A 26,902-nucleotide genomic window follows, 5' to 3' on the forward strand; every position below is an offset into this window, starting at 1 on the left:
AATAAGAGTCATCAGCTCATGGCAAGTCTTGTCTCAGCTGTGCTCTCATTTACTTTCCCCTGCACTATTCTCTAGATTAATTTGAATCATATACAGAAATTTATTGTAAAATACCAATGAGTCTTCTCAAGGTGTTTTCATGACAGTGATTTTCTAGGTTATTTGACAAAATATGACTACAGTGTACAATTAATATTTTGTTTGTTTTGAGACAGGGTCTCACTCCCAATACCCAGGCTAGAGTGCGGTGGCACGAACATGGCTTGTGCAGCCTCGACTTCCCAGGTTTAGGTGATCCTCTCACCTCAGCCTCCCAGGTAGCTTAGACTACGGGCACTCGCCACCATGCCCAGCTAATTTTTGTATTTTTAGCAGTGACGGGTTTTGCCATGTTGCCCAGGCTGGTCTCAAACTCCTGGGGTCAAGAGATCCACTTGCCTCAGTCTCTCAGAGTGTTAGGATTACAGGTGTGAGCCACTGCGCCTGGCCACAATACATGTTGAATTAACTAATGATGTTTTCACTTTCCCTGTAGAATTCAAATATTTATACCAATTTGATCCAGCATAATATTTAGTTCTGAAGTACTAGTGGAGCTTTGACATTTTGGATTCCAAGTAAATGTGTAAGAACGTGACCTTTTCAGTCCACTTTTATATACTTTACTGCAGCCAAAATCTCGCATGTCTTTCCTCTCACTTGGCTTGTCCAGGAACCTTCCCACCTTTTATCCTCAGGGCCTTCCTTATTTTCTCCTGGGTCTGTTTGCTACCAACTCAGGAATGTAAATGAAGGTTAGCAAAACCAAAATCATGACCTCTAGGACCTTATAACCCCAAGTTACCTCTGTACTCAGGACTCACCTACTATGGTTGGTCTTCAAAGACTTACTCCTATAATAATATTTATTTAGTGTGAAATAAATTAATCAAAATATTAGGGTTTTATTCAAAATGAAAATTGAGAATTTCAGATGACAATGGAAGCTTAATAGTTTTATCAGCTAATTTATTTCTGTATCTTATTTTGATTGTGGACTGCCGACAAAATGGTTTATCACACAAATAGTTTCAATTTTTTTTAACAGTTTATTTTATCATCTCAGCACATATAGTTGAATTGAGTTGGCAGGTGAAGCTTTATTCCAACAGCTACATTCATTCGTGTGGAAGTTTAATTTCTCACATTGCAATTTGGTAGATATAATTTATCTTATGTTGCCATTTTGATTTAAAGTTAATTTTAACTTTTGCCAAATAGTATGTTACATCATTCAAAAAATATTTTAAAATATTGAGTCTTTTTTTTTTTTGAAACAGAGTCTCACTTTGTCGCCTAGGCTGGAGTGCAGTGGCGCCATCTTGGCTCACTGCAACCTCTGCCTCCCTGGTTCAAGTGATTCTCCTGCCTCAGCCTCCCGAGTAGCTGGGATTACAGGCATGTGCCACCACGCCCAGCTAACTTTTGTATTTTTAATAGAGACAGGGTTTCGCCATGTTGCCCAGGATGGTCTTGTTCTCCTGACCTCGTGATCCACCTGCCTCCGCCTCCCAAAGTGCTGGGATTACAGGCGTGAGCCACCGCGTCCAGCCAAGAATCTTAAATAATATCGTTCCCCTGCCTCAAACTTCCCAGCACACCAATTTCAATGGCCAAAAGTATGTATCTTCATTAAACTCCTTTGACCCTTTTTTTTTTTTTTTTGAGATAGGGTCTCACTCTGTTGCCCAGGCTGGAGTGCATGGCGTGATCATAGCTCACTGTAGCCTCGAACTCCCTGGGCTGAAGCCATCCTCCCATCTGAGCCTTCCAAGTAGCTGGGACTGCAGACATGCGCCATCACACCCAGAAGTTTTTGTATTGTTTTGTAGACAAGGGTCTCACCGTGTTGCCCTGGCTGGTCTCCTGGGCTCAAGCTGTCCGCCCACCTCAGCCTCCCAAAGTGCTGATTACAGGCATGAGCCACAGTGTCCAGACTGCTGACATATTTCTAATTGATACATTTTTATAGCTATTGCTGGTTTGGGCAACTTTGACACTTATGTCAGCTTCCTGTTGTGATAGATGAGGATTTAGTTTCCTTACACTATCACATACCATGCCTTTACTGCCTTCCTCCCATCTTCCCAGTGTAGTTTTAGCACAACTTTTGATTAAATTGTTATTCAGTGTTCACATTACTATAATTATGTAAGCATTGTTCCCTGCCAATTCAAGTGATGTACTCTGATTTTATTTCTTTTCTTGTACGTGTTTTTTTTTTTTCTAGAGGTAATAGTTTCTTATCTTTTTATATGCTTATTTTTGTGTGTGTGTATTGCTAATTCCGCCCCCTTTTTCCAACAGTCTTCCTAGTCAAACTAGTCAGATTCTCTGTCCCTTTTTTCCATGCACTTCTGCCTCACTGAGCCCTTTTTTTTTTTTCTCTTCTGATATGGACTGGCTGTTCTCTAGTATTGCTGCCCAGCTTTTTTTTCTTTTCTTTGAGACGGAGTCTCGCTCTGTCACCCAGGCTAGAGTGCAGTGACATGATCTTGGCTCACTGTAACCTCTGCCTCCCGGGTTCAAGCGACTCTGCCTCAGCCTCCCGAGTAGCTGGGATTACAGGTGCCCGCCACCACGCCTGGCTAACTTTTGTATTTTTAGTAGAGACGGGGTTTCAGCATCTTGGCCAGGCTGGTCTTGAACTCCTGACCTTGTGATTCACCTGCCTCGGCCTCCCAAAGTGCTGGGATTACAGGCTTGAGCCACTGTGCCCGGCTTGCTGCCCAGCTTGCTTTCTTCTGTGTTAAATACTCTGATTCCTAGACTGGATTGTCCTCACTTTACTCCCTGTTTTGCTGGAGGACATCTCCTAGTAGTTTCCCAAGAACACGTCATAGGAGAACATATTTTTGAGACTTTACTTGAAAAGAAATGTCTATTCTGTGTCCCCCCTTGATTAATAATTGGATTATAAATCTAGGTTGAAAACTTTTCTTTCAAGACTTTTAAGTCTTTTTTCACTCTCTGCTTTCAGTGTTTAAAATTAATGGTTGAAAATCTGATGCCATTCATTCTTAATCCCAGTCTTTTGTGACCAGCTTTTGCTCTCTGGAAGATTTTAAGATGGTCCCTGTTTATCTGCTGCTCTGAAATTGTATGTGAATGTGCCGTAGTATGAGTTGTTTTAATTCAATATACTGGATGCTTGGTGGGCCCCTTTCCAAACCGAGATCCATATCTTCCGTTTTGGGAAATTGTTTTATATCTTTTTTTTTTTGATAACTTTCTTTATTCTGGTTTCTCTGTCCCTTTTTCGAATTATTTTGAATTGGATCTTATTAGACCTCTTTGTTGATCCTCTTTGATGATTTTTCTTATCTTTTTTATTATTCATTTCTTTGTCATTTTGTGTTATCTTATGGTAAAGTAGTTCCAACCATCATGAATTTTTAATTGCTACCATTATATTTTTTCATTTCTACAAACTCATTCTGTGATTTTTAAAAAACATTCCTTTTATGTTTCAGTGATTAAGGACCTTCTCTTTCTGAAACTAAAGATAGTCTAGCTTTTCAAAATTTTCTTCTGCTTTCTATAAAATACCTGTTTCTTCTGAGTTCCTTTTTTTGGTTAGTTGGTTGGTTTTGATGTTGGAGATGTCTAAATGTCTGTGGATCATATACTGTCTTTATATAGCTGAATAGAAGTTCTGAGTATACTGGGCAAAAATTGTATAATGGTCATTAAGCAGCAAGCTGTGCATTTTATTAGAAGAAATTCTGTGTCATATAAAGGCCTTATATATGGGACTGTGAGGTTTATCCAGAGAAAGAAGCTCCATTTCTTCTGTGTTATTGTGCATATTCTTAACTGTGGCCATTCCTGGGGATGAAGTAGGATACGGTGGGGTTGGAAGGTGCTGAGGTCTTAATGTTAAGTGTGTAGACTTTGACTTAACTCCTCCATTTTCAGCTGGCAACTCCTCCTGACTTTCCCTTGTGCCTGGGATCCCTGAGTTCAGAGCATTTTTGATTCAATTTCACTGGAAAAGAACTTGCTGACTCCTGGGAACATTGAAGGATAGTGCCCCAGCTGCGTTAGTGGGGGCTGTGGACCCAGGCATTTAACTGTTCTTTATACAGAGAGTGTTATCTAATCCTTTTGTTATCCTCACCTTCTTGTGGTATCAGGGCCTCCAGCTTCTGAGACTTTCTGTAGTTCTGAGCAGGTCAAAGCTGCTTGCTTTTTATTAGTCATCCTATCTATAGGCAACTAGATCTCATTTTTACCACTTGTCTCATTTTTACCACTTTGCTACCAGTTAATCACTAAAAGAGAATGGGAGTAAATATCTGTGTTAAAATCACATTTAACTAGAAGCTTTTGTAAAAATTCTCTAGTTGTAAAACATCATTAATTGTTCATTTCCATTTTACCTTCATGCAGAGCTGGCAGAGTTGCCTTTGATACGGTTAGACTTCTCATGCAATAAAATTACCACAATCCCTGTTTGTTATCGGAACCTCAGGCACCTACAGATGATCACCCTAGATAACAATCCACTACAGTCACCTCCTGCACAGGTAAACCATAGTAGAAGCATCAGGTAAACCATAGTGGAAGCGTCAGGTAAACCATAGTGGAAGCGTCAGGTAAACCATAGTGGAAGCATCAGGTAAACCATAGTGGAAGCATGGTATGGACTGTTTTTTGGACAAAGGATGAAATTTAAAATTTTCTATACATTTATCATTCTGTTAGAAAATAATTTCTTTTAAAATAAATTCACATACATATGTATTTTTGAGAAGCCTTGAATTAATGGATTGGAAGATAATGTTTCCAGAGTGTTTTTCCTTTCTTTAAATTGGTATTTCTTTTTAAATTGAAGAATTCTTCCCTACATTTTTTTCTAATAAAATTTTAATTTCTTAATTTTTTTCTTGTAAAGTTTTAGTTAATTTCTTAATTTTTTCTAGTAAAATTTGAGTGTAGACACCATAAATGCTAGAGACAGTGGCTCACGCCTGTATTCCCAGCACTTTGGGAGCCTGAGGTGGGTGGATCACAAGGTCGGGAGATTGAGATCATCCTGGCCAACATGGTGAAACCCCATCTCTACTAAAAATACAAAAATTAGCCGGGTGTGGTGGTGGGCACCTGTGGTCCCAGCTACTAAGGAGGCTGAGGCAGGAGAATCACTTGAACCCAGGAAGTGGAGGCTACAGTGAGCTGAGATCGCGCTACTACACTCCAGACTGGGCGACAGGGCGAGACTCCATCTCAAAAAAAAAAAAAAAAAAAAGCTAGAGACAAATAAAAATACTCAGCTTTCAGAGCTAAAAACTATCAGTACATTTCTTTTTCTGATCATTGTTATTACAACCTTCCTAATTTAGACATTTCAGTCGTTTATCAGTGACTGAAATGAAGCTATACAGTAATAATTATAAGGTAGCTTTACATGTAGATGCTGGACATGCTACAACCTATAAATTTTTGCCAACTCATTATTTTCTCTTAGCTATTTTTTTTTTATTGAGACGGAGTCTTGCTGTCGCCCAGGCTGGAGTGCAGTGGCGCGATCTCGGCTCACTGGAATCTCTGCCTCCCGGGTTTACACCATTCTCCTGCCTCAGCCTCCCGAGTAGCTGGGACTACAGGCGCCTGCCACCATGCCTGGCTAATTTTTTGTTTATTTTAGTAGAGACAGAGTTTCACTGTGTTGGCCAGGATGGTCTCCATCTCCTGACCTCGTGATCCTCCTGCCTTGGCCTCCCAAAGTGCTGGGATTACAGGCGTGAACCACCACGCCCAGCCCCCTTAGCTCTTTTTAACTCTGCAATTTATTGACGATTTTGTACAAGCATATGCTTCTCTCTCTCTCTTTTTTTTTTTTTTTTTTGAGATGAAGTTTCACTCTTGTCGCCCAGGCTGGAGTGCAATGGCGCGATCTCGGCTCACTGCAGCCTCTACCTCCTGGGTTCTAGTGATTCTCCTGCTTCAGCCTCCCGAGTAGCTGGGATTACAGTCCCCCGCCACCACACCTAGCTAATTTTTTATATTTTTAGTAGAGACGGGGTTTCACCATGTTGATCAGGCTTGTTTGAACTCCTGACCTCAGGTGATCCACCCGCCTCACCCTCCCAAAGTGCTAGGATTACAGGCGTGAGTCACCGCACCCAGCCACATGTGCTACTCTTTATGGCAACTATAAAACTTTATGAGTAAACTTCCTAACAACAGAAGGGTCTTATAAGCCTCAGGACTTTGTGTTTTGACTTCTGGAACAAGTAGCAACAGAAATACATGTAACAGAAATATATGAAATATTTCATGATGTCCTGCTCTTCTTTCTCAAAGCAAAATCAAAAACATAATTGTATATGATTGTTGGATTCCTAAAAGTAAAAGTTGCTTCACGTAATGTAGTGGGGAGAAATGCTTTAAATCTCTGACTATGCAAACTAATCAGTGTGATAAGTTTACTTGGTATTTGAACAGTATAATCAAAAATTATTTATTTTATATATTACTGAAATTTATTAGTGACTAGAAAATGAAAACTTACATTTACCAGTTAAACACCTAAAATAACACTTAACCAAATAATATAGATTGTTATAAGAATATTTGTTTTTTAATATTACTGTATGTACTTGATAGAAATGCTTCCTGTTCCCAATGTACGTTACATAAAATGTTGATATGATAAAAAGGAGCATACTTCAGATGAGTAATAATTTGTCTACATTTATGTTACTTTATTTAGATATGTATAAAAGGCAAAGTCCACATATTTAAATACCTGAACATACAAGCTTGTAAGATTGCTCCAGATCTGCCAGATTATGATAGGAGACCATTGGGTTTTGGCTCCTGGTAAGTATATTCTGTACCTTTGCCTATCATATTCTTTGCACAGGGAATCAAATAAAATGGATACTTTAATTTACCTGAATGTTTGACTAACGGGAAATAACCTGTTTTAACACTGTTATTCTCAGAATGCTTGTATTGTAGTGTTGATTACCTACCTCTGGCAAAGTCTAGTTCTAAGGGTTTCTCAACCTTGGGACTTTGACATTTTATATCAGATAATTCTTTGTTGTGATGAGCTGTCATGTATATTGTAAGACATTTAGCAGTGTCCTTGGCATCTTCCCATCAGATGCCAGTAGTCCCCTCCCAAGGTGACAAACAAAAATGTCTCCAAATGTCACCTTGAGGCCTCCAGTTGAAAACTACTGGTCTGAGTGACTTGAACACTAACTTTAGCTCTGCTGCTGAAATAACTAGGTGAAGGCAAGTCATTCATACTTTTTGGGTTTCATTTTTCCTACAAGGAGTGAAGAGTTGGATTTGTTGACCATTAACATCACTTCAGTATCTTTTAAGTCTGTGAGTCCCTCAGCTACATGACATATGACTTATAAGGTCATCTGCTTGGCAGTCCCAACCATATGGAACAATCTCTTCTTTTTGAAACAAGGTCTTACTATGTTGCCCAGCCTGGTCTCTCAAACTCCTGAGCTCAAGCATTCCTCCCACCTAAGCCTCCTGAGTATGGAGCAATCTTAAGTAGTAAGAATTAAATTCTTGGGCCTTTAAACAAGCAGGATAGATGTTTCAGTGAAAGTGAAATAATGTTTATGGATTTTACTCCAAAGAGAACCCCTCAGGCCTTCTCTTGGAACCTCTCAAATTTTGCTTAAAAGCACAGTCCCAGTAAACTCGCCTCACTGGGTGAACAAGAATTGCAGAGGTGTGATTGTTTTGAAGCTGGATAATAATGAGTACATGAGGTCTCATACTATTCTGTTTGCTTTGTTTCTGTTTGGAATTTTTCGTATTAAAAAAAGAAAGCCCATTTCGTTCTAATAGTTAAGTGACTGCCACATTTCTTGTTTTTTTAGAAAACTGATCTGTTTAATTTCAAATGTTAATTGTTAAAATAACAAACTTTGCAATAACAAAGTCTCTTTTTGGCAGCCATGAAGAACTGTACTCAAGTCGCCCATATGGAGCCCTTGATTCAGGCTTCAATAGTGTGGACAGTGGTGATAAGAGATGGTCAGGGAATGAAGTAAGTGTTTCTTATAATCCATGTGTTATAACACCTGATTAAGAGAAAGTAAAATGATGAAAATGAAAAGTGCCTTAACCGAATTCAATTTCTCACTACATAAAATACAGAAAAGTCAAGGTGGGGGTAAGATTCCCACACTCTACAGCTGGAACTGGTGTTCTGCTTCCTTACCGGCTCTCCATCACGCGTATTTCCACCTGTCTGTTTCCTCATTGTCTCACGGAAATAGTTTCATATCATAGAAAGGCAAACAGGAGCTGAGCCAGTGGAAACTGAAGCCTAAAATGTGAAGGGTGGGGTGTTCTTGAGCAGAGGCGAGAGATGGTGAGAGAACAAGTGGGACTTCAGGCTGATGGGTGGAGATGAGGACCTTAGTGAAGAGTATTCATGTGCTCAGGAGGAACAACCTCCTAGCTAATTCTGTCGTTTTCCTGGTTTTTAAATTATATGTATTATGTTTTCTGCTCTTAAAAATTACTGTGTCCACAGAGAAGGTCTACAGAAGAAAAAAAGTAAAAAAATAAAAATTACTAATGTGAATATTTTAGCGATGCATTAAGTTATTAAATAAACTTTTGTTAGCAAGATTGATAACCTGCTATTTATAACATTGTTTTATGGTGAATCAAAAGCAAATTAATTTTAGACCACATCCCATTTGTAATTTGGAATTGTGTTTGTATGTCTTGGTGGGTGGGTTCATAAATGTGGCTGTATCGATACAGATATATATGTAGATATTTTAAATCTATATGTATAGATTTATGAAGTCATGAATCTTTTTTTTTTTTTTGAGACGGAGTCTCGCTCTTTCACCCAGGCTGGAGTGCAGTGGCACGACCATGGCTCAAGCAGTCCTCCCACATAAACCTCCTGAGTAGCTGGGACTACAGGCTTATGCCACCACGCCCAGCTAATTAAATTTTTTTAAATTTAGAGACGGGGTCTCCCTGTATTGCCCAGGCTAGTCTCAAACTCCTGGGCTTATGGTTCCCACCTTGGTCTCCCAAAGTGTTGGGATTATAGACATCAGCCACCACTCCAGGCCAGGTTTTTATTTTTTTGAGATAGGATCTGGCTTTGTTCGCACAGGCTGGAGTGCAGTGGTGGAATCCTATCTCATTGCAGCCTCGAAGTCCTGGGCTGAAGCGATGCTCCCGTCTCAACACCCAAGTATTAGGATTAGAGGCATGCGTGAGCACACCCAGCTGATTTACTTCTGGCCTCGAGTGATCCCCTGCTTCGGTCTCCCAAAGTGCATGTATTATAGGCGTGAGCCGCCAGGCTCGAAAATGATTGTTGTTCATGTTTCTGCTTCTTTTTTAAGCCTACAGATGAATTTTCCGATCTGCCTCTTAGAGTAGCAGAGATGACTAAAGAACAAAGACTACGAAGAGAAAGCCAGTACCAAGAGAATCGCGGCAGTTTAGTGGTAACAAATGGTGGAGGTAAGCGTAATTCCAGTGACATCGAAAGTGTTTGCAGTCATTAACTTTTTATTTTTACTTTTTTATTTTTTTTGAGACGGAATCTCACTCTGTCGCCCAGGCTGAAGTGCAGTGGCGGGATCTCTGCTCACTGCAAGCTCCGCCTCCCGGGTTAACGCCATTCTCCTGCCTCAGCCTCCCGAGTAGCTGGGACTACAGGCGCCCGCCACCTCGCCCGGCTAGTTTTTTGTGTTTTTTTTTTTTTTTTTTTTTTGTAGAGATGGGGTTTCACCGCGTTAGCCAGGATGGTCTTGATCTCCTGACCTCGTGATCCGCCCGTCTCAGCCTCCCAAAGTGCTGGGATTACAGGCTTGAGCCACAGCACCCGGCCTGAAGCAGACTCTTGATTTTCGCATTCCATTCTGTATTGCTTGAATTGGTTTGAATTTAATGTTTAATGTTTAACTTCATATTTAAATTTTGAGGGCCAGTTATAAGGGAAAATGACTTTGATTTTTCCAGAAACCTATTACTTATCTGAAAAGAGCTTTCATTTCTCCGTGATGATTTCAATTAAATGGTTTGCTGTCTTTCCTCACCATCTTATGTTCTTTCCTCCTGTCGTTACCATTTTTCGTTTACATTTCAGTAGTTTTCTTTTCAGTGTTTCTCTCGTATGAGGTATCTTTCTCCATCAGTTTATTTAAGACTTAAAATAATGTTGAGATCTGTGCCGGTATGGTAGCCACTAGCCACATGTGGTAATTATTGAGTATTTGAAATGTGTTTTTTTAGGCTGGGCGTGGTGGCTCACACCTGTAATCCCAGCACTTTGGGAGGCTGAGGCAGGTGGATCACTTGAGGTCAGGAGTTTGAGACTAGCCTGACCAACATGGTGAAACCTCATCTCTACTAAAAATCCAAAAAAAAAAATTAGCAGAGCATAGTGGCACATGCCTGTAATCCCAGCTACTTGGGAGGCTGAGGCAGGAGAATCACTTGAACTCGGGAGGCAGACATTGTAGTGAGCCAAGATCGCACCACTGCACTCCATCCTGGGGAACAGAATGAGACTTTGTCTCATAAAAGGAAATAAAAAAGAAAGGTGGTTTTTCCAAATTGATATGTATTGTAAGTTTAAAACACACATCAGATTTTGAAGACTTCATTTGTAAAAAAGCATATAAAGTAGTAATATTTTGCATTGATTATATGTTGAAGTGATATTTAGACATATTGGACAATGTAAAATATATTAAAATTAATGCTGCCTCTTTTACTTTAAAAAATATGACTACTAGAAAATTTCAAATGATGTATGTGGTTCACCTTTATGGCTTGTGTTATTTTTCTCTTTGGCCACACTTGTCTAGATTGTATGAAGAAGTAAAGTTGCTTTCTTCAGAAATGGTCTTAATATAAGCATGTATTTAGTCAGACAAGTGTTAGCACAGTAAAAAAATGCATTTATTTACCTGGTTTCTAATGTGGATGTAAACTTGTAACCTTTTCATCTTTTTTAGCTATTAATAAAACTCTAATAACTCAAAATTCATTTTATATTAATTGCATTCACATAATTATTTATAAATGAGTCAGAAGACTAGTTTGAGAAAGAGGCTTCTCCAGGTTCACTGGTCCAGCAACTGCGATTTTTAGGCAGCCTGTAGAACGTCCTAAAGTAACAGGTTGTGGTTTAATGCGTCTCTGGAGAAACTGTCTGAGGAGCAAGTTTTTTTCTAGTGTGCCATTTTAAGTAGTTGTTTCATTACTTTTAAACTCTTTAAAAAAATGGGGGATTCCCAAACTTAATAGATGAACGATGTGGCTAAAAATAATTTATATACTTCTCCTCACCCTAAAGCATTTTGAGAGGAAAAAAATTCGTCAAATGAATCCCTTCCCATCCGTAAACTATTATAAAATATCTACATTGCTGACCTCTAGCAGATAGTTTTCCAAATAGGACAATCTTTGTTCTGATCTTTTTTGTTTCTGTTTAGTTGACAACAGTTACTGGAAGGGAGATAGTAGTCAGAAACTCTTTCTTCCTCCAGTTTACTCCTAACCTTTTCCCTGTTTTGTGTGTGGCCTTTTACTTCCTTTTGAGTTGACTGTGTTCAGTTTTCCACCTGCTATCTCCTCCAGAGATATTAAGCCCCAGACATAAAACACGAAGATGTGCCTTTCAGTCTTTAAAAATTAGTCTTGCTCTTTGTCTCACAAACTCAAACTACTGTGTTTAAAACAGGAAGGAGCTGTCCAAAGAAAAATGTTAGAGGTCTCTATTTCAATAATTATCATCAATTACTACGTTCTTTAGTGAACTAGGACTAAGGTTTTCTGGAGCCTATTTTTGTGAGTGACCGTGAACTAAATGATAAACACTTAGGTGCCAGCCACGGTGGCTGACGCCTGTAATCCCAGCAGTTTAGGAGGCCAGAGTGGGCGGATTGCTTGAGCACAGCAGTTTGAGACCAATGTGGCCAACATGGTGAAACCTCATCTCTACCAAAAATGGAAAAAGTAGCTGGGCATGGTGGTGCACACCTGTAATCCCAGCTACTTGGGAGGCTGAGGCAGGAGAATCGCTTGAACATGAGAAGCAGAGGTTGCAGTGAGCCAAGATTGCACTACTGCACTGCAGCCTGGGTGGCAGAGTGAGACCCTGTCTCAAAAAAAAAAAAAAAAACATAATAAAATGTAAGTAAAATTTATTTACCTTTTTTTTGTTTTTGAGACGGAGTCTTGCTCTGTTGCCCAAGCTAGAGTGCAGTGGCACAGTCTTGGCTCACTATAACCTCCGTCTCCTAGGTTCAAGCAATTCTCCTGTCTCAGCCTCCCAAGTAGCTGGGACTACAGGCCTGCCACCACTAAGCCCAGCTAATTTTTGTCTTTTTAGTAAAGACGGGGTTCACCATATTGGTCAGGCTGGCCTCGTACTCCTGACCTCAGGTGATCCACCTGCCTCCACCTCCCAAAGTGCTGGGATTACAGGTGTGAGCCACCAACCTTGGACATAAAATGGGTAAAAAAAAGACTTAAGTAATTTAAAGTTTTTGTCATCCCTCCCACTTTCAAGATAGAAAATCTTGGGGAAAAGGAAATAAGTAAATGTCTTTTATTGGCTGTCTAATTCGAATGTTTTTTTCTGGTGTGTGTGTGTGCGTGTGTGGTTGTGTGTGTGGTGTATACAGTGGAACATGATCTGGATCAGATTGACTTCATAGACAGCTGTACCGCAGAGGAAGAAGAGGCCGAGGTGAGACAGCCCAAGGGACCGGACTCAGACAGCCTTAGTTCACAGTTTGTGGCGTATATTGAACAACGGCGAATCTCTCATGAGGTAGTACCTAGATTGAAGCCTAAGTATGTTGCTATCCCTTCGTAAAAATAATTCATAATAGTGTAAAGTTTTGTTATATCAGTGATTTGTTGACTTAAGCCTAATTGTTTTCATTATGTTCACTTCTAATTTCAGTACCGAATTGTTGAGATTTATTCAGAAACATCAGACAGTAGTCTCAAGTAGGCTTTAGGTTTATTTTTCAAACAAGAAGACAGATTTCAGAATTTTACAGAAGGAATAAGAGAAGTCTAGGTACTGTTAAGGCCTTCGAAGAAAGTACAAAGAAAAATACAGTGATGCTTTTCATTGTTGTTTTTATTGCTTTTACATTGTTACTAACTGATAAATCATAGTTTGGTCAGTAGTTAATTAACAGTTAAACCAAAAAGTTGACTTTGTGGCAACATGCAGACTTAACCATAGAATTTTTATAATATGCTGAGTTATATTGGAGCTTTTGTGCTAAGTCACACAGAACATAAATTGTTTGCTATTAAAATTCTCGGGTATCTCTTAAGTGGAACATTGAATTGCCTTAGAAAACAAATGTGCATTCAGCCCACTGCAGAATCTCTGCCGGTTCCCCAAGGGTCTCAGATAGAATAGCGCTCTTCAGTCTGTCTTGTCAGCATAAGAAAATGGCTTCACTTTAGTGGATGTGATGCTGATATCTGGAGTTGGTTTCAGGCTCTGAGCAGTGATTATTTGAGAAACACTTGGGTCCTTTCTAGAGAATGATATATTAGCCTTTTAGAAATAGAGAATAATCTCTTTGGTCTGAGACAGCTAAAAGGAAAGAAAAAAAAAGAAATAGAGAATAATCATTTCAAGTGGGACATGTTGTAGAGTGATATTATCATTCTTTATTTAATGAGACAGAGTCTCACTGTGTCGCCCAGGCTGGTGTGCAGTGGTGTGGTCTCGGCTCCCTGCAGCCTCTGCCACCCAGGTTCAAGTGTTTCTCCCGCCTCAGCCTCCTGAGTAGCTGGGATTACAGGCGTGCGCCACCACGCCCAGCTAATTTTTGTATTTTTAGTAGAAATGGGGTTTCTCCATGTTGGCCGGGCTGGTCTTAAACTCGACCTCATGTGATCTGCCTGCCTCGGCCTCCCAAAGTGCTGGGATTACAGGTGTGAGCCACTGTACCCAGCCAATATTATCATTCTTTTTTTAAAAAAGGGGGCTTTGGTTTTTCCTGGCTGAACACTTTTGAACATAGTGTTTTTTGTTGGTAAAGAGACACTCTTGTATTTAAAGTTGGATAAAATTATGTAAGTCGAAGTCTTACAGCCCAAAGATAGCAGTGTACCAGATGACTGGTGAAACTACTTGTTCAGGCTGCTGGAGCAAGGGGCACCTAACTGTTTTGCAATAAAATTAAAATGAACAATGACACATTATAATCCTTAAAGGAATTCATTTCCTTTTCTCCTGGTCTTTCTCTTTGATCATGTTATGCTTAATTAGGCTGTATAAATGGAGTATCTCTACTAAAAGTGAAAATGCCTATTATACTACTATGAAAAATAATAGTATCATTTCTTTAATTCATTATATTGTTTTGTAATAACATTTTTTAAATTCTGGCTGCCTATTACATATGGTAGTCTTTATGGCTTCTGTGTCATAAAGCTTTCGTGAAATTTAGCGTCTATGAAAATAGGATGAGGCAGCATTATTTTAGATGGTTTCACAACCAGGGAAGAAATACCTTTTTATTTTCCTGAACACTTATCTAAAAATGGATTGTTAAAAACTAACCTATGTGAGATTTTAAACACTACTATTATTTAATTTTATCATAATACTTGTCATATACATAGACCATTCCTGTCTGAACATGGTATGATTTTTTTTTTAATTAAACCAATGTCACATTCATTTTGTCATGAAAATTTCATGTACCTCTTAGAATAATTTTAGATAATTGCAGTATCATAAAACTAGTATGGGTCTGGACATGGTGGCTCACACCTGTAATCCCAGCACTGTGGGAGGCCGAGGCGGGTGGATCACTTGAGGTCAGGAGTTTTAGACCAGATTGGCCAACGTGATGAAACCCTGTCTCTGCTAAAAAAAATAAAAATAAAAAATAAAATAAAACTTAGCTGGGAGTCATGCCGGGCACCTGTAATCCCAACTACTCTGGAGGCTGAGGCATGAGAGTCGTTTGAACCTGGGCGGTGGATGTTGCAGTGAGGCAAGATTGTGCCTCTGCACTCCAGGCTGGGTGACAGAGCGAGATTTCGTATCAGAAAACAACCAACCAAACAAAAAAACTAGGATGGTAAGTCACTGATACAACATCCTAGGAGGGATTTTTGTTTCTTTGTTAAAATGGTATAGCTTGGCCTGGTGGCTCATTCCTGTAATCTCAGCCACTCAGGAGGCTGAAGTAGGAAGACTGCTTGAGCCCAGGTGTTTGAGACCAGCCCGAGCAACATAGCGACTCTGTCTCTAAATAAACAAAAATTTTAAAATGGTGTATTCACTAAAATTAGAAAAGTTATTTTTGCATCAGAGTTGCAGAATTGTAGTTTATTATTGGGATCTCATGTCCAGACTTTAAGACAGTCAGTTGTTAGCCCTTTGGAGTAACTCACCAAAAGCTTCTAGTGACGTGTGATGTACCTATTTCTTGGAGGTAAATGATAAGTAGTTTTGTGTTTGATTTGTAGATATCCTTTTTGGAAAAGTTGTTTTCTTATTTTTCCCTTGATGAATAACTATTTTGATGATGATTTTTGGTGGAAACAAGATTGTATTGCTCCTGTAGATTTTCCTGTGGTGACCTTGAATCCTCTACCTTTGACTTATAGTTTTATTTTTCTGTGTGTGGTTTGTATTTTAAACCAGTTTAATTTTCCTCAGTAATACTTTTTGAAAATGACCTTTTACTCTTTAGTTCATAAATAAGTAAAATTGCCAGTAATATTTTCCTTTTAAATACGGTATTTTACCATAAATAGAAATTACTTTTTGTTTTATCTTGATAGTCACCAACACACCCAAGACTATTTGTATGAGTATGATGAGAGACAACTTGTGGTGATGGATCAATAAAGAAATGTAATCTGCCCAGTGAACTCACCATTACCAGAAATACTCAAGAGAAACTGAGCAAATGTCAGGGTAGGGTGGGTGGGAATTTCTGTCCTAATGGAAGTCTGTACCATGACCTCTTCAGTTCTTTCCAATTCTGACATCTTCTTATTCAGTAGATATTACTGTGCTCGGTCACTGTAGTGTATATAATACAGTGAGAAGGAAATCTGCTTTCTTATAAAATAAATGTGAATTGTGAACATTTTTGTTTATTAAAGCAGCAGTATAGCATATGATGCTTTTACACCTAAAGTTTACATTTGAAGAGTTTATTAAAATTTTTAAAATATAATATACAAATTAAATGACAAATTGGATGTGAACTGTGTAATCACAATGTTATGGATTAATATATTAAATTTATTTATTTCTGTCCTTTGGCCTAGGGTTCACCAGTAAAGCCAGTAGCCATTAGGGAGTTTCAAAAAACAGAAGATATGAGAAGATATTTACATCAAAACAGGTTTGAAAAACCAATTCTACTTAATTTCTATCTGTCTTAACTCAATGATGAGAGCATAAAATAATTTTGGGTTTATGCAGATCTGTGTATAATAAAGATGTTTTGATGGCATGTATTTAGAACTGAATGACAGTATGCTTTTTGTACTCGTGCCATAGACAAAGTGAAAATTGATTTGATTCTAAATTGACACTATCTAAATCATCACCTACACAGTTAATTCATCTGAAGATACTTGATAGCAATGAGACTTTGTGGTGATGCTATGTGGATTCATGCATAAAAAGAGCTAAAAGAACTTCAGGACTGGGCGTAGTGGCTAACACTTGTAATCCCAGCACTTCGGGAGGCCAGGGCGGGAGGCTTGCTTGAGCCCAGGAGTTGGAGACCAGTCTGAGCATCAATCTACCCTCTACAAAAAGAAAAAAACAGCCTGGCATGGTGGGGCACACGTGTGGTCCCAGCAACTCAAGAGGCTGAGGTGGGAGGATCACTTGAACTGGGAGGTTGAGGCTGCAGTGAACCCAGTTTGTGCCATTGCACTCCCACCTGGGCAACAGAGTGAGACCCTGTCTTAAAAAACACACACACACACAAATACAAAAAACAAAAACGAGTTTCGAGAGTCCTAATTTTTTTTAACTTACATTTTTGACTGGATAACAGAGAGATAGGCAGAGACAGTGATATGGATCACCAGTCCTGTCTCAATTAATGCAATCTTTCCACTATACTTGGTGCCTCTGAGAATATTTTAAAAATTAGGCCCGGCATGGTGGCTCATACCTGTACTGCCAGCACTTTGGGAGGCCAAGGTGGGCGGATCACTTGAGGTTAGGAGATCGAGACCAGCCTGGCCAACATGGTGAAACCCCATCTCTACTAAAAATACAAAAATTAGCTGGGTGTGGTGGGACACACCTGTAATTCCAGCTACTTGGGAGGCTGAGGCAGGAAAATCACTTGAACCCAGGAGGCGGAGGTTGCAGTGAGCTGAGATTGCGCCACTGCACTCCAGCGTGGGTGACAGAGTGAGACTCCGTCTCAAAAAAAAAAAAACAGAATATTTTGAAAATTAGCTTGATCATTTGGAGCACTGCTTCTCATTCTTGAATTTCAGAATGTTTCTTGCCATGAAGTATTTCGCAGTAGTTGGAAATTTCATCCTTTAGTTCTTTGCCTTCTGGTTTTATGAAGTCTTGATATACCCATTCTTAAGTGATGGTAAATTTACGTAGTTCTTATATTTGACAGGGTATTAAAGTTAACTTGGGGGACTGAAATATAGATGGAATAAATATGTAGGGAGAAAAAAGAAAGACATAACTTTGCCATTTATACTCTTACCACTTAACTAATGGAGATTTAATTAAATTTTATATGCTTTGAAATTTATTTCAGAATGTCTTTTCAGTTGCCATGTGTCCTTTTATTGAAAGAATAGTCTTTTGAGATTCCAGTTTTATACAGGAGTTTCCAGTTACATTCCCTACCCTGAGTGGGCCTGCATTTTTTATCTCCTGTCTCTCTCACGTCCTGTATCCATCATAGCTCGATAGCTTCAGGATTTAGTAGAAACCCTCACGGTAAAAGCTAGCTTTTTCATTCAGTTACCTTATGTGTTAGTTTTCTGTTGCTTGTGTTATAAAGTTCTAGCAGTTTAGAACAACACCTCTTTATTATATTAATACCCTTCTGGAGGATAGAGCCTGGGCAGGCCCCCCTGGTTCTCGACTTAGAAGCCAAAGTCAGGGTATTAGCTGACCTGGATTCTCATGTGGAGACTGTGGAGGAGAGTTCATTTTCACGCTCCTACATGTTGGCAGAGTTCAGTTTGATGCAGTTACCGGTCCCCATGACTGAGGTCCCCGTTATTTTCCTGGTTGCCAGCGGGTGGTAGTTAGAGTCCACCCACATTCCTTCTTCACGGCCCCCCCGTCTCTAAACCAGGAATGATGGGTCAAATCCTCCTTATATTTGGAATCTTTCTCACTTCCCTTTCTGCCACATCTCCCAAAGTCTTTTGCTTTTAAGGGCTCATGGTTATATTAGGTCAACCTGGATAATCTCACCATTTTAAGGCCACCTGATTAGTAACCTTAATTTCATCTGCAAAGCCTTTTAAAAATGTAATACAACAATATTCACTAGAGTAAGGCCAGGGACAGAGATCATGGAAGACGAAAGTCTGCCTACCACATCTTAGTCCAGAGTTCCTGTTTTTACTTCTTTTTGAAAGTCTGTGGATTCTTTATTTTCATGGCACCTTAGCAATACATTTTAAAAGCTTGTTTTATTTTATTCAGCATTTTGGTTATTTCCATTGAAAGAGTCATTCAGGACGTTTAGTCTGCCGCAGTGCTGGAAACTAAAGCTGGGATTACATTTTTTGTTTTGTTTTGTTTCGTGACAGGGTCTCTCTCTGTTGCCTAGGCTGGAGTGCAGTGTTGTGATCATGGTCACTGCAGCCTCTACCTCCCAGGCTCAAGCAATCCTCCCACCTCAGCCTCTGGAGTAGCTGCAACTTCAGGCGTGTGCTATATACTCAGCAAATGGTTTGTTATTTTTAGTAGAGACAGAAATCTCACTAAGTTGCCCGGGCTGGTCTCAGACTCCTGGACTGAAGTACTAACCCTCCTGCTTTGGCCTCCCAAAATGCTGGGATTACAGGTGTGAGCCACTGCACCCGGCCATGATTACTGTTTCACTGGGGGTTCCAGAATACTAGACCGTAGCACAGTCCTTGGGTAAGAACTCCATACTGGATCCTAGTAACCGCTTAGGCTCTAAGATCAATAGATACTTCCTGTTTTTCATTAGCAAGTATTTGTGAAATACCTACTATGTGCCAAGTTCTTTTCCAGATGTAGCTGTGAACTTAGTCAAAATTCCTGCCGTCTTGGAGCTACCATTCGAGTGGAATGTTGAATCAGAACCTAAAAAGACAAAATCACTTCGCAATGACTGATAGCTCTCAGGCGAGCAAGACTTGTCTTTAATCTGAATAACATGTTATCAAAAAGAATCTACCTCAGTGGTCTGTCAGTTACAGCAGCTCAAAAACACTGAGTGAGCATGAGGAATCCTCTGCTAGTGAGCTGAAAAGGAAAGCTCGCTTACCCCTTTTTTCTCCCATTTTCCTCCCCTCCCCTCATCCACCACACACATTGCTTCCCGCCTACCACTTCCCTATCCCCTACCCACATAGAGTCTGCCCTACTGGGAGATAATAAACATACGGAGATGTAATACATAAAAAGTGTGAATATTTTGTAGTATTTGCCAAGATGGATTATGTAAATTTGAAATTGAAACTAGCAAAAATTATGTTTTAAAAAAATTGTTAAAATAATTTTTTATGGGCTGGATGCAGTGTCTCACGTCTGTCATCCCAGCACTTTGGGAGTCTGAGGCCAGCAGGTCACCTGAGGTCAGGAGTTCCAGACCAGCCTGGCCAACATGGTGAAACCCCATCTCTACTAAAAATACAAAAATTAGCCGTGTGTGGTAGCTTGCACCTGTAGTCCTAGCTACTTGGGAGGCTGAGGCAGGAGAATTGCTTGAACCCTGGAGGTGGAGGTTGCAGTGAGCCAAGATTGTACCACTGCACTCCAGCTTGGTGACAGCAAGACTCTATCTTAAAAAAAAAAAAAAAAAATTATGGGTCCTACTTATAATTTGAATAGCATTTTAGTTCAGGAGACATGATAATATCAGACTAGGTTCTGTAAAGTGTGTTATAACTTCTGTAAGAAGCAATATAGAATTAACATTTAGATAAAACCTGGAAGTTGTTTTGTTTCATGTTATGTAGACAAAGCCAGAAAAGCTACTCACATTAATTATGTGATTTTGTAAATAAAGAAAAACAGAGAAGGCAGTTTAGAGTCTGCCTTATACTGGCTGGGCACGGTGGCTCACGCCTGTAATCCCAGCACTTTGGGAGACCAAGGCAGATGCATCACCTGAGGTCAGGAGTTTGAGACCAGCCTGGCCAACATGGTGAAACCCCGTCTCTACTAAAAATACAAAAAATTGGCCGGTTTGGTGGCAGGTGCCTGTAATCCCAGCTACTTGGGAGGCTGAGGCAGGAGAATTGCTTGAACCCAGGAGGTGGAGGTTGCAATGAGCCCAGATTGTGCCCCTGTACTCTAGCCTGGAAAACAGAGCGAGACTCCATCTCAAAAGAAGAACAAAAAAGTCTGCCTGAAGAGAGAAAAGTCTGGTTTACTTAGCTCAAGTAAGTTCAAGATTTAGAGGAGATACATGTGTGTTACCTGCATTTTGTTTTTTATGTCTCAATATTCCACGCTTTTTTGGGGGAGGGTGCTACCGTCATTCATTCAAGCAATATTTCTTAAGCACTATAATGGTTCTGTCTCTGTTCCAAATCCCTGATATTTTAGAGTTACTTTTTAGTGGATGTAGACAAATATATGTAACAAGTATATTTCAGGTACTGCTAGGTGCTATGAAGAAAAACAAAGCAGGATAAAAGAGTACTGGTAGGGTGAGGGAAGAGTGAAAGTAATGTTAGATGCAGTGATAATATTTCAGTAGAAACATGAAAAAGAGCAAACATTATGGTGGTCTAGGGGGGAAACATTCTACATAGAGGTTCTGAGGTAGGAACATGCTTTTGGTGTATTCAAGAAACACCCAGGAGCCTGAGTGAAGCAGGACACATCTGGGGTGTGAGATGAGAGTTCTGCTGTGGTTAAGTTCTGTTTCAGGTACATGCAAGACATCCGAGTGGAATTATCAAGTAAGCAGTTAGATTTATGAGTTTGGAGTAAGGTGGCAAGAATTAGGGCTTGAACAACCAGAAAAACAAACTGAGCAGGGGTGGTCATGGGGATGGGAGAAAGAAAGTGGTGTCCCAGAGGCTGAACGGAACCAGTGCTGTTGTTTTTGCTTTTTCAAGACACAGTCTGTGTCACCCAGGCTGGAGTGTGGTGGTGTCATCATAGCTCAAGCAGCCTTGACCTTCTGGACTCAAGAGATCCTCCCGCCTTGGCCTCCCAAAATGCTGGGATTAAAAGCATGAGCCGCTGTGCCTGACCTTGAAAACAGTGTTTGAAGAAGTATAGAGAGGAATGAACAACATCACTTACTGCTGATAGGTTTTTTTTCCAGGCGGAGGCTTGCTGTGCCGCCAGGCTGGAGTGCAATGGCGCAATCTTGACTCACTGCAAACTCCGCCTCCCAGGTTCAAGCCATTCCCTTGCATCAGCCTTCTGAGTAGCTGGGACTACAGGTGCACGCCACCACACCTGGCCAATTTTTTGTATTTTTTTAGTAGAGATAGGGTTTCACCATGTTAGCCAAGATGGTCTCGATCTCCTGACCTCATGATTCACCCGTCTCCGCCTCCCAAAGTGCTGGAATTACAGGCGCGAGCCACTGCACCCCGCCCTGCTGATAGGTTTAATAAGAGGATGACTAAGAAACAACTATTAGATTTGGGGTTGTCAAGATCACTGACAAACTTGTGAGGTGAAAGAGAGAACAGTTTTAGTGAAATTGTAAGGACAGGATGCGGATTGGATTGGGTACAAAATACAATGAGATAAAGTGGAAACAATGGGTTTGACTGGCTTTTTAAAGAAGTATTGTAAAAAGAGGGTAAATGAATATATGAACCTGTAATCCCAGCACTTTGGGAGGCTGAGGTAGGTGGTCTGCTTGAGCCCAGGAGTTCAAGACCAGCCTGGGTAACATGGCGAAACCCCATCTCTACCAAAAATATACAAAAATTAGCTGGGCATGGTGGTGCACACCTGTAGTTCCAGCTTCTCAGGAAGCTGAGGTAGGATTGCTTAACTCTGGGAGGTGGAGGTCTCAGTGAGCTGAGATCGCACCACTGCATTCAAGCCTGGACAACAGAGTGAGATGAGACCCTGTCTCAAAAAAAAAAAAAAAAAAAAAGAAAAGAAAAAAAGAAACATGTAAAAAGAAGATATGTATTAAAAGATTGAAAAGCAGCTGGGCACGGTGGCTCACGCCTGTAGTCCCAGCACTTTGGGAGGCTGAGGCGAGCGGATCACCTGAGGTCAGGCATTCGATGACTGCATTTCATTAAATTCGGCCAACATGGTGAAACCCTGTCTCTACTAAAAATACAAAAATTAGCTGGGTATGCTGGCACATGTTTGTAATCCTAGCTACTCAGGAGGCTGAGGCAGAAGAATCACTTGAACCTGGGAGGCGGAGGTTGTGGTAAGCTGAGATCGTGCCACTGCACTCCAGCTTGGGCGACAGGACAAGACTCTGTCTCAAAACAAAACAAAACAAAGATTGATAAGCATTGTTAATGTATAGTGTTCAGGTTAGGGCACATAAACAGACTTGAGACGGTTTATTTGGTCCTTTCTGTGTTTTGGTTCAGTTCATCTACAGATGGCCAGTAAAAGCTATGGGAAATTTTAACAGTGAAATTAACAATCCAGGGAGAAAGTTGCAGTTAATTCCTGTTACTCTAAATGTGTAATCAGGGCGGGGTGCGGTGGCCCACACCTGTAATCCCAGCACTCTGGGAGGCCCAAGTGGGTGGATCACTTGAAAACTCAGGAATTTGAGGGCAACATAGCAAAGCCCGTCTCTACAGAGACTACAGAAATAAGCCTGGGTTGGTTGACACACACCTGTAGGCCAGCTACTCGAAAGGCTGAGGCGAGATTATCACTTGAGGCGAGGAGGTCGAATCTGCAGTGAGCCACCATCATGCCATTGCACTCCAGCTTGGGCAACAGAGTGAGACCCTGTCTCAAAAAAGAAAAAAAAAAAAAAAAAAAAAGACTGGCCGCAGTGGCTCACACACCTGTAATCCAAGTACTTTAGGAGGCTGAGGTGGGAGGATGGCTTGAGGGGCAGGAGTTTGAGACCAGTCTGGGCAACATAGTAAGACCGGCATTGCTACAAAAAATTTTTTAAAAAATAGCTGGGCATGATGGCTTGAGCCCGGGAGGTCAAGACTGCAGTGAGCAATGATGGCAGGATTTTGTTTTTGTTCCCCTAATAGCACACTGATTTCAGTGCCTTTAGATCAGCCTGATAGGCTAATCATCATCATAGTTTCAGAGGCCAGGTCCTAAATGTCAGACAGTCACTACTTTTGCCAGTTTTAGTTTCAGACACAAAGATGAGTTACAGAGACTTGAACAATGAAATCTGTTTCAGGAAAACGATAAATAGTAAACTACAAGAATTAACACTGATAACAGTGAGGAAGTAGTACTTTTTTGTTGTTTTTTTAAGCATTAAAAAAGGGTTTCGTAGTTTTCTTAAAAATAAACCAGAATCTTTATTTCTGTGTTAAAATTACTTCATCAATTGAAAATAAGAGCAGGTGTGCTTTATAAATACAGTTACCAGGTTCTATAGTATTCTAGATTTCTGTTGATAAAATGGCTGTGTGTGTGAAAGGATCTCAGTTTACGTGTATCTTGTTTTAATCATGGTGGTAACGAAGATAATAGTTATTCATGTTATAAAGAAATGATACTGTTTGAAAAGTGATCTCAGTTAACTATTGTTATTGGCTGACATAGTGATACCACATGAAACGTGAGTTGGAGGTGGCAGATTTTCCTCTGGTTTCACTTAATGACTTGGGTGTAGGTTTACAAAATGCAGCTACTCCTTCAATGCTGACTAGGCAGTTTGCTGCTGATTAATAGAAAGCTACATTTACAATAAAAATTTCATTTGTTTTTTATACATCTGTTTGTCTTTTTATTGAAGAGTTTTTTTCTGTTTTCTTTTTTGGATCAGGGTTCCGGTTGAGCCATCTTCTCTCTTGTCACTATCAGCAAGTCACAATCAGGTAATTTTTAGTAGTTATGTTTATTTAGTTTTGCTTTTTAAACTAAGATGATTTTTTTCTTTTATAATACTTAAATTGCCATTAATTGCCAGATATATTTAAGTGTTACTAGCTGTCTCAATTAATATAACATATGTACGTGATACTTGCTAACAGTGTTTTTGGACACTAGATAGAAAATCTTTACCTTCGTGATAGCTTTCTAGTATTAGGTTGGTGCAAAAGTAATTGCAGTTTCTCCCATCACTTTCAATGGCAGAAACCGCAATTACTTTTGTACCAACCTAATGTATATAAGAACGGTGCAAAGATGGGAAAAGATTGGCGATAAACACATGTAAAGAAATGCTAGGTGACTTCAAAGCAAAAGTTGCATGGGTCAACAGTAGTTCCCTGAATTGATAGGGAATGTTGGTAAAGTGATCCTTGTTTTTACTTTGATATGCACAATAACGCTTTGGTTCCAGCTGTCACATACAGACCTGGAACTTCATCGGAGAAGGGAGCAGTTAGTAGAGCGCACTCGGAGAGAGGCTCAGCTCGCTGCCCTGCAGTATGAAGAGGAGAAAATAAGGACCAAGCAGATCCAGAGAGATGCTGTCCTGGACTTTGTCAAAGTGAGTCCTTTGAATGACACTGTTCAAGCTGCTGAGAGGTGAAGTGCCTATTTGTTTGGCCAAGCCTGTTGCTTTTTTTTGGTCAATTAAAATGTCAACCATTTTTCTCTCTATAAGGAATCTTGACTAAATAGAGTGTCTCTTTTACTTGTGTCTATCTGCATAAGGAACATGGAAGTGATTATCTTATTAACAGTAATCTCTTCCTCTTATTTAGCAGTCCATCATTGGACATGTCACTTTACTATCCAGCAGCCGTTTCCTCAATTTCTGGTGTCATGGTAAAGATCAGTCACATGAAACTGATAGTGCTTTAGCAAATAACAAGTTAAGGCCCTCCAAATGTGAACTGTTACTCAGACCTCTCTCCAGCTTCCCTGCTTTAGTAAATAACAAGTTAAGGCCCTCCAAATGTGAACTGTTACTCAGACCTCTCTCCAGCTTCCTTGCTTTAGTAAATAACAAAAGTTTGCTAGCCTCACAGGCTTAATCCTTTGCAGGAACTTTGATTTGTTCCTTTCTGTTCTCCACACACATTCAGTTAACAACCCTGTTTTAATATTTCTTAATATTTTGCAGCCTCTATAGTAGCGCCTGAAACAATGACATTTTATTTTACCTGTATTACTTATCTTTTTGTTCTGAAATCATTTTTTTCTTCATAATTAAATAAATATTTATAATTTTGTTAACTTAATATCTGTCTCTCATTTATCTGTAAACTCCATGAAGATAAGAACCATGTGTTTTACTTACTACTGTATCCCTAGACCTTAGCAGGTTTTAGCTCATAGTAATCGTCAATAAATATTTGTTGAATGATTAAATGAATTATTCTTGTCCTCTAAAGACTTTCCTGTATTTCATACTTTACAGACCATCTTCTTTAAGTACCATGCATATGTCTGTTTTACCTGATAAATTATTTTTTTCTGAATGTATCAGACCCTTGGTGATGATGTTTAACTCTTTCTTACCTGATTCCTCTTCATCCAAGAAGTTCCCTTGTCTATTATTTTCTATCAAGATGTAGGCAAATCTGGCCAGGTATGGTGGCTCACGCCTGTAGTCCCAGCACTTGGGAGACCAAGGTGGGCGGATCACCTGAGGTCAGGAGTTTGAGACCAGCCTGGCCAACATGGCAAAATCCTGTCTCAAGTGAAATAAAAAAATTTAGCTGGGTGTGGTGGTGCATGCCTGTAATCCCAGCTAACCAGGAGGCCGAAGTGGGAGAATTGTCTGAGGCCAGGAGGCGGAGGTTGCAGTGAGCTGAGCTGAGATCACCACCACTGCACTCTATCCAGCCTGGTCGGCAGAGTGAGACTCCATCTCAAAAAAAAAAAAAAAAACCTAGGTAAATCTTTTGACCAATAGCAAAAATACTAAAATTAATATTCCTACAACCAGAAGTTCACAAAGGAACATCTCTTAATCCTTCCCTCGGAACCTTCCATCTGCCCTGAGATGTTTCTTTTCGTGTCTTTTCACCCCTTGTAAGAACGTTAATGTGCTGATGGCCATGTTCTCCTGGCCTCCTTTATCTCTGTCATTGTCTTTTTGTGCAAGTCATCTAATACCCAGATACTGTTTCTCCTAATCTGTCCAACCATTTCTCTTTCCCTTAAATCCCTACTTGATTTGTTACTACATAAAAACTTTTTTATATAGTTCTTTTGAAACTAATGAAAATACTTAATTGGTTTATTCTTCACAGGTCATTTTGAGGTGTTCAGGTTTCATAGATGAGGAAGCTGCAGGTGTAGGAAAATTAAGCAATGTAGTCATTTATAGTAAATTCCTTTTCATAATCAGGAGGCAAACCTAGACTTCTGAAAGCCTAACTTTGTTCGTCCATTGGACTTGAAAGACCTTTATGGAATGCTGGTTGTACAAGGAATATAAAGATGCATAAAATACAAGCCTTGCCCACCAGGCACAGCTTAGACCTTATCACAGAAATAAACAGAAAATCAGACAGCTTGTAATAAAAGTGCTTGTATTATATTCAAGACAATAGAAGACTTAGAGAACAAGTATCATCA

General features: G+C 39.9%; 1 protein-coding gene across 15 annotated transcripts in view; it reads left to right on the forward strand.

Moving 5' to 3' along the window:
- LRCH3 (leucine rich repeats and calponin homology domain containing 3) overlaps positions 1-26,902 on the forward strand; it is a 117,648-nt gene that overhangs the window by 37,657 nt on the left and 53,089 nt on the right. For all 15 annotated transcript variants that reach the window (XM_033213246.1, XM_033213252.1, XM_033213245.1 and 12 more), the window contains exons 5-12: positions 4,432-4,568; positions 6,758-6,867; positions 7,978-8,071; positions 9,402-9,522; positions 12,699-12,847; positions 16,342-16,418; positions 24,192-24,243; positions 24,711-24,860. In XM_033213246.1, coding sequence (XP_033069137.1) covers positions 4,432-4,568; positions 6,758-6,867; positions 7,978-8,071; positions 9,402-9,522; positions 12,699-12,847; positions 16,342-16,418; positions 24,192-24,243; positions 24,711-24,860 — 890 coding nt within the window. The remainder of the gene's footprint in view (positions 1-4,431; positions 4,569-6,757; positions 6,868-7,977; positions 8,072-9,401; positions 9,523-12,698; positions 12,848-16,341; positions 16,419-24,191; positions 24,244-24,710; positions 24,861-26,902) is intronic.

Source organism: Trachypithecus francoisi, unplaced genomic scaffold, assembly GCF_009764315.1.
Source record: "Trachypithecus francoisi isolate TF-2019V2 unplaced genomic scaffold, Tfra_2.0 Lachesis_group0, whole genome shotgun sequence".
Taxonomy (NCBI): Eukaryota; Metazoa; Chordata; class Mammalia; order Primates; family Cercopithecidae; genus Trachypithecus; species Trachypithecus francoisi.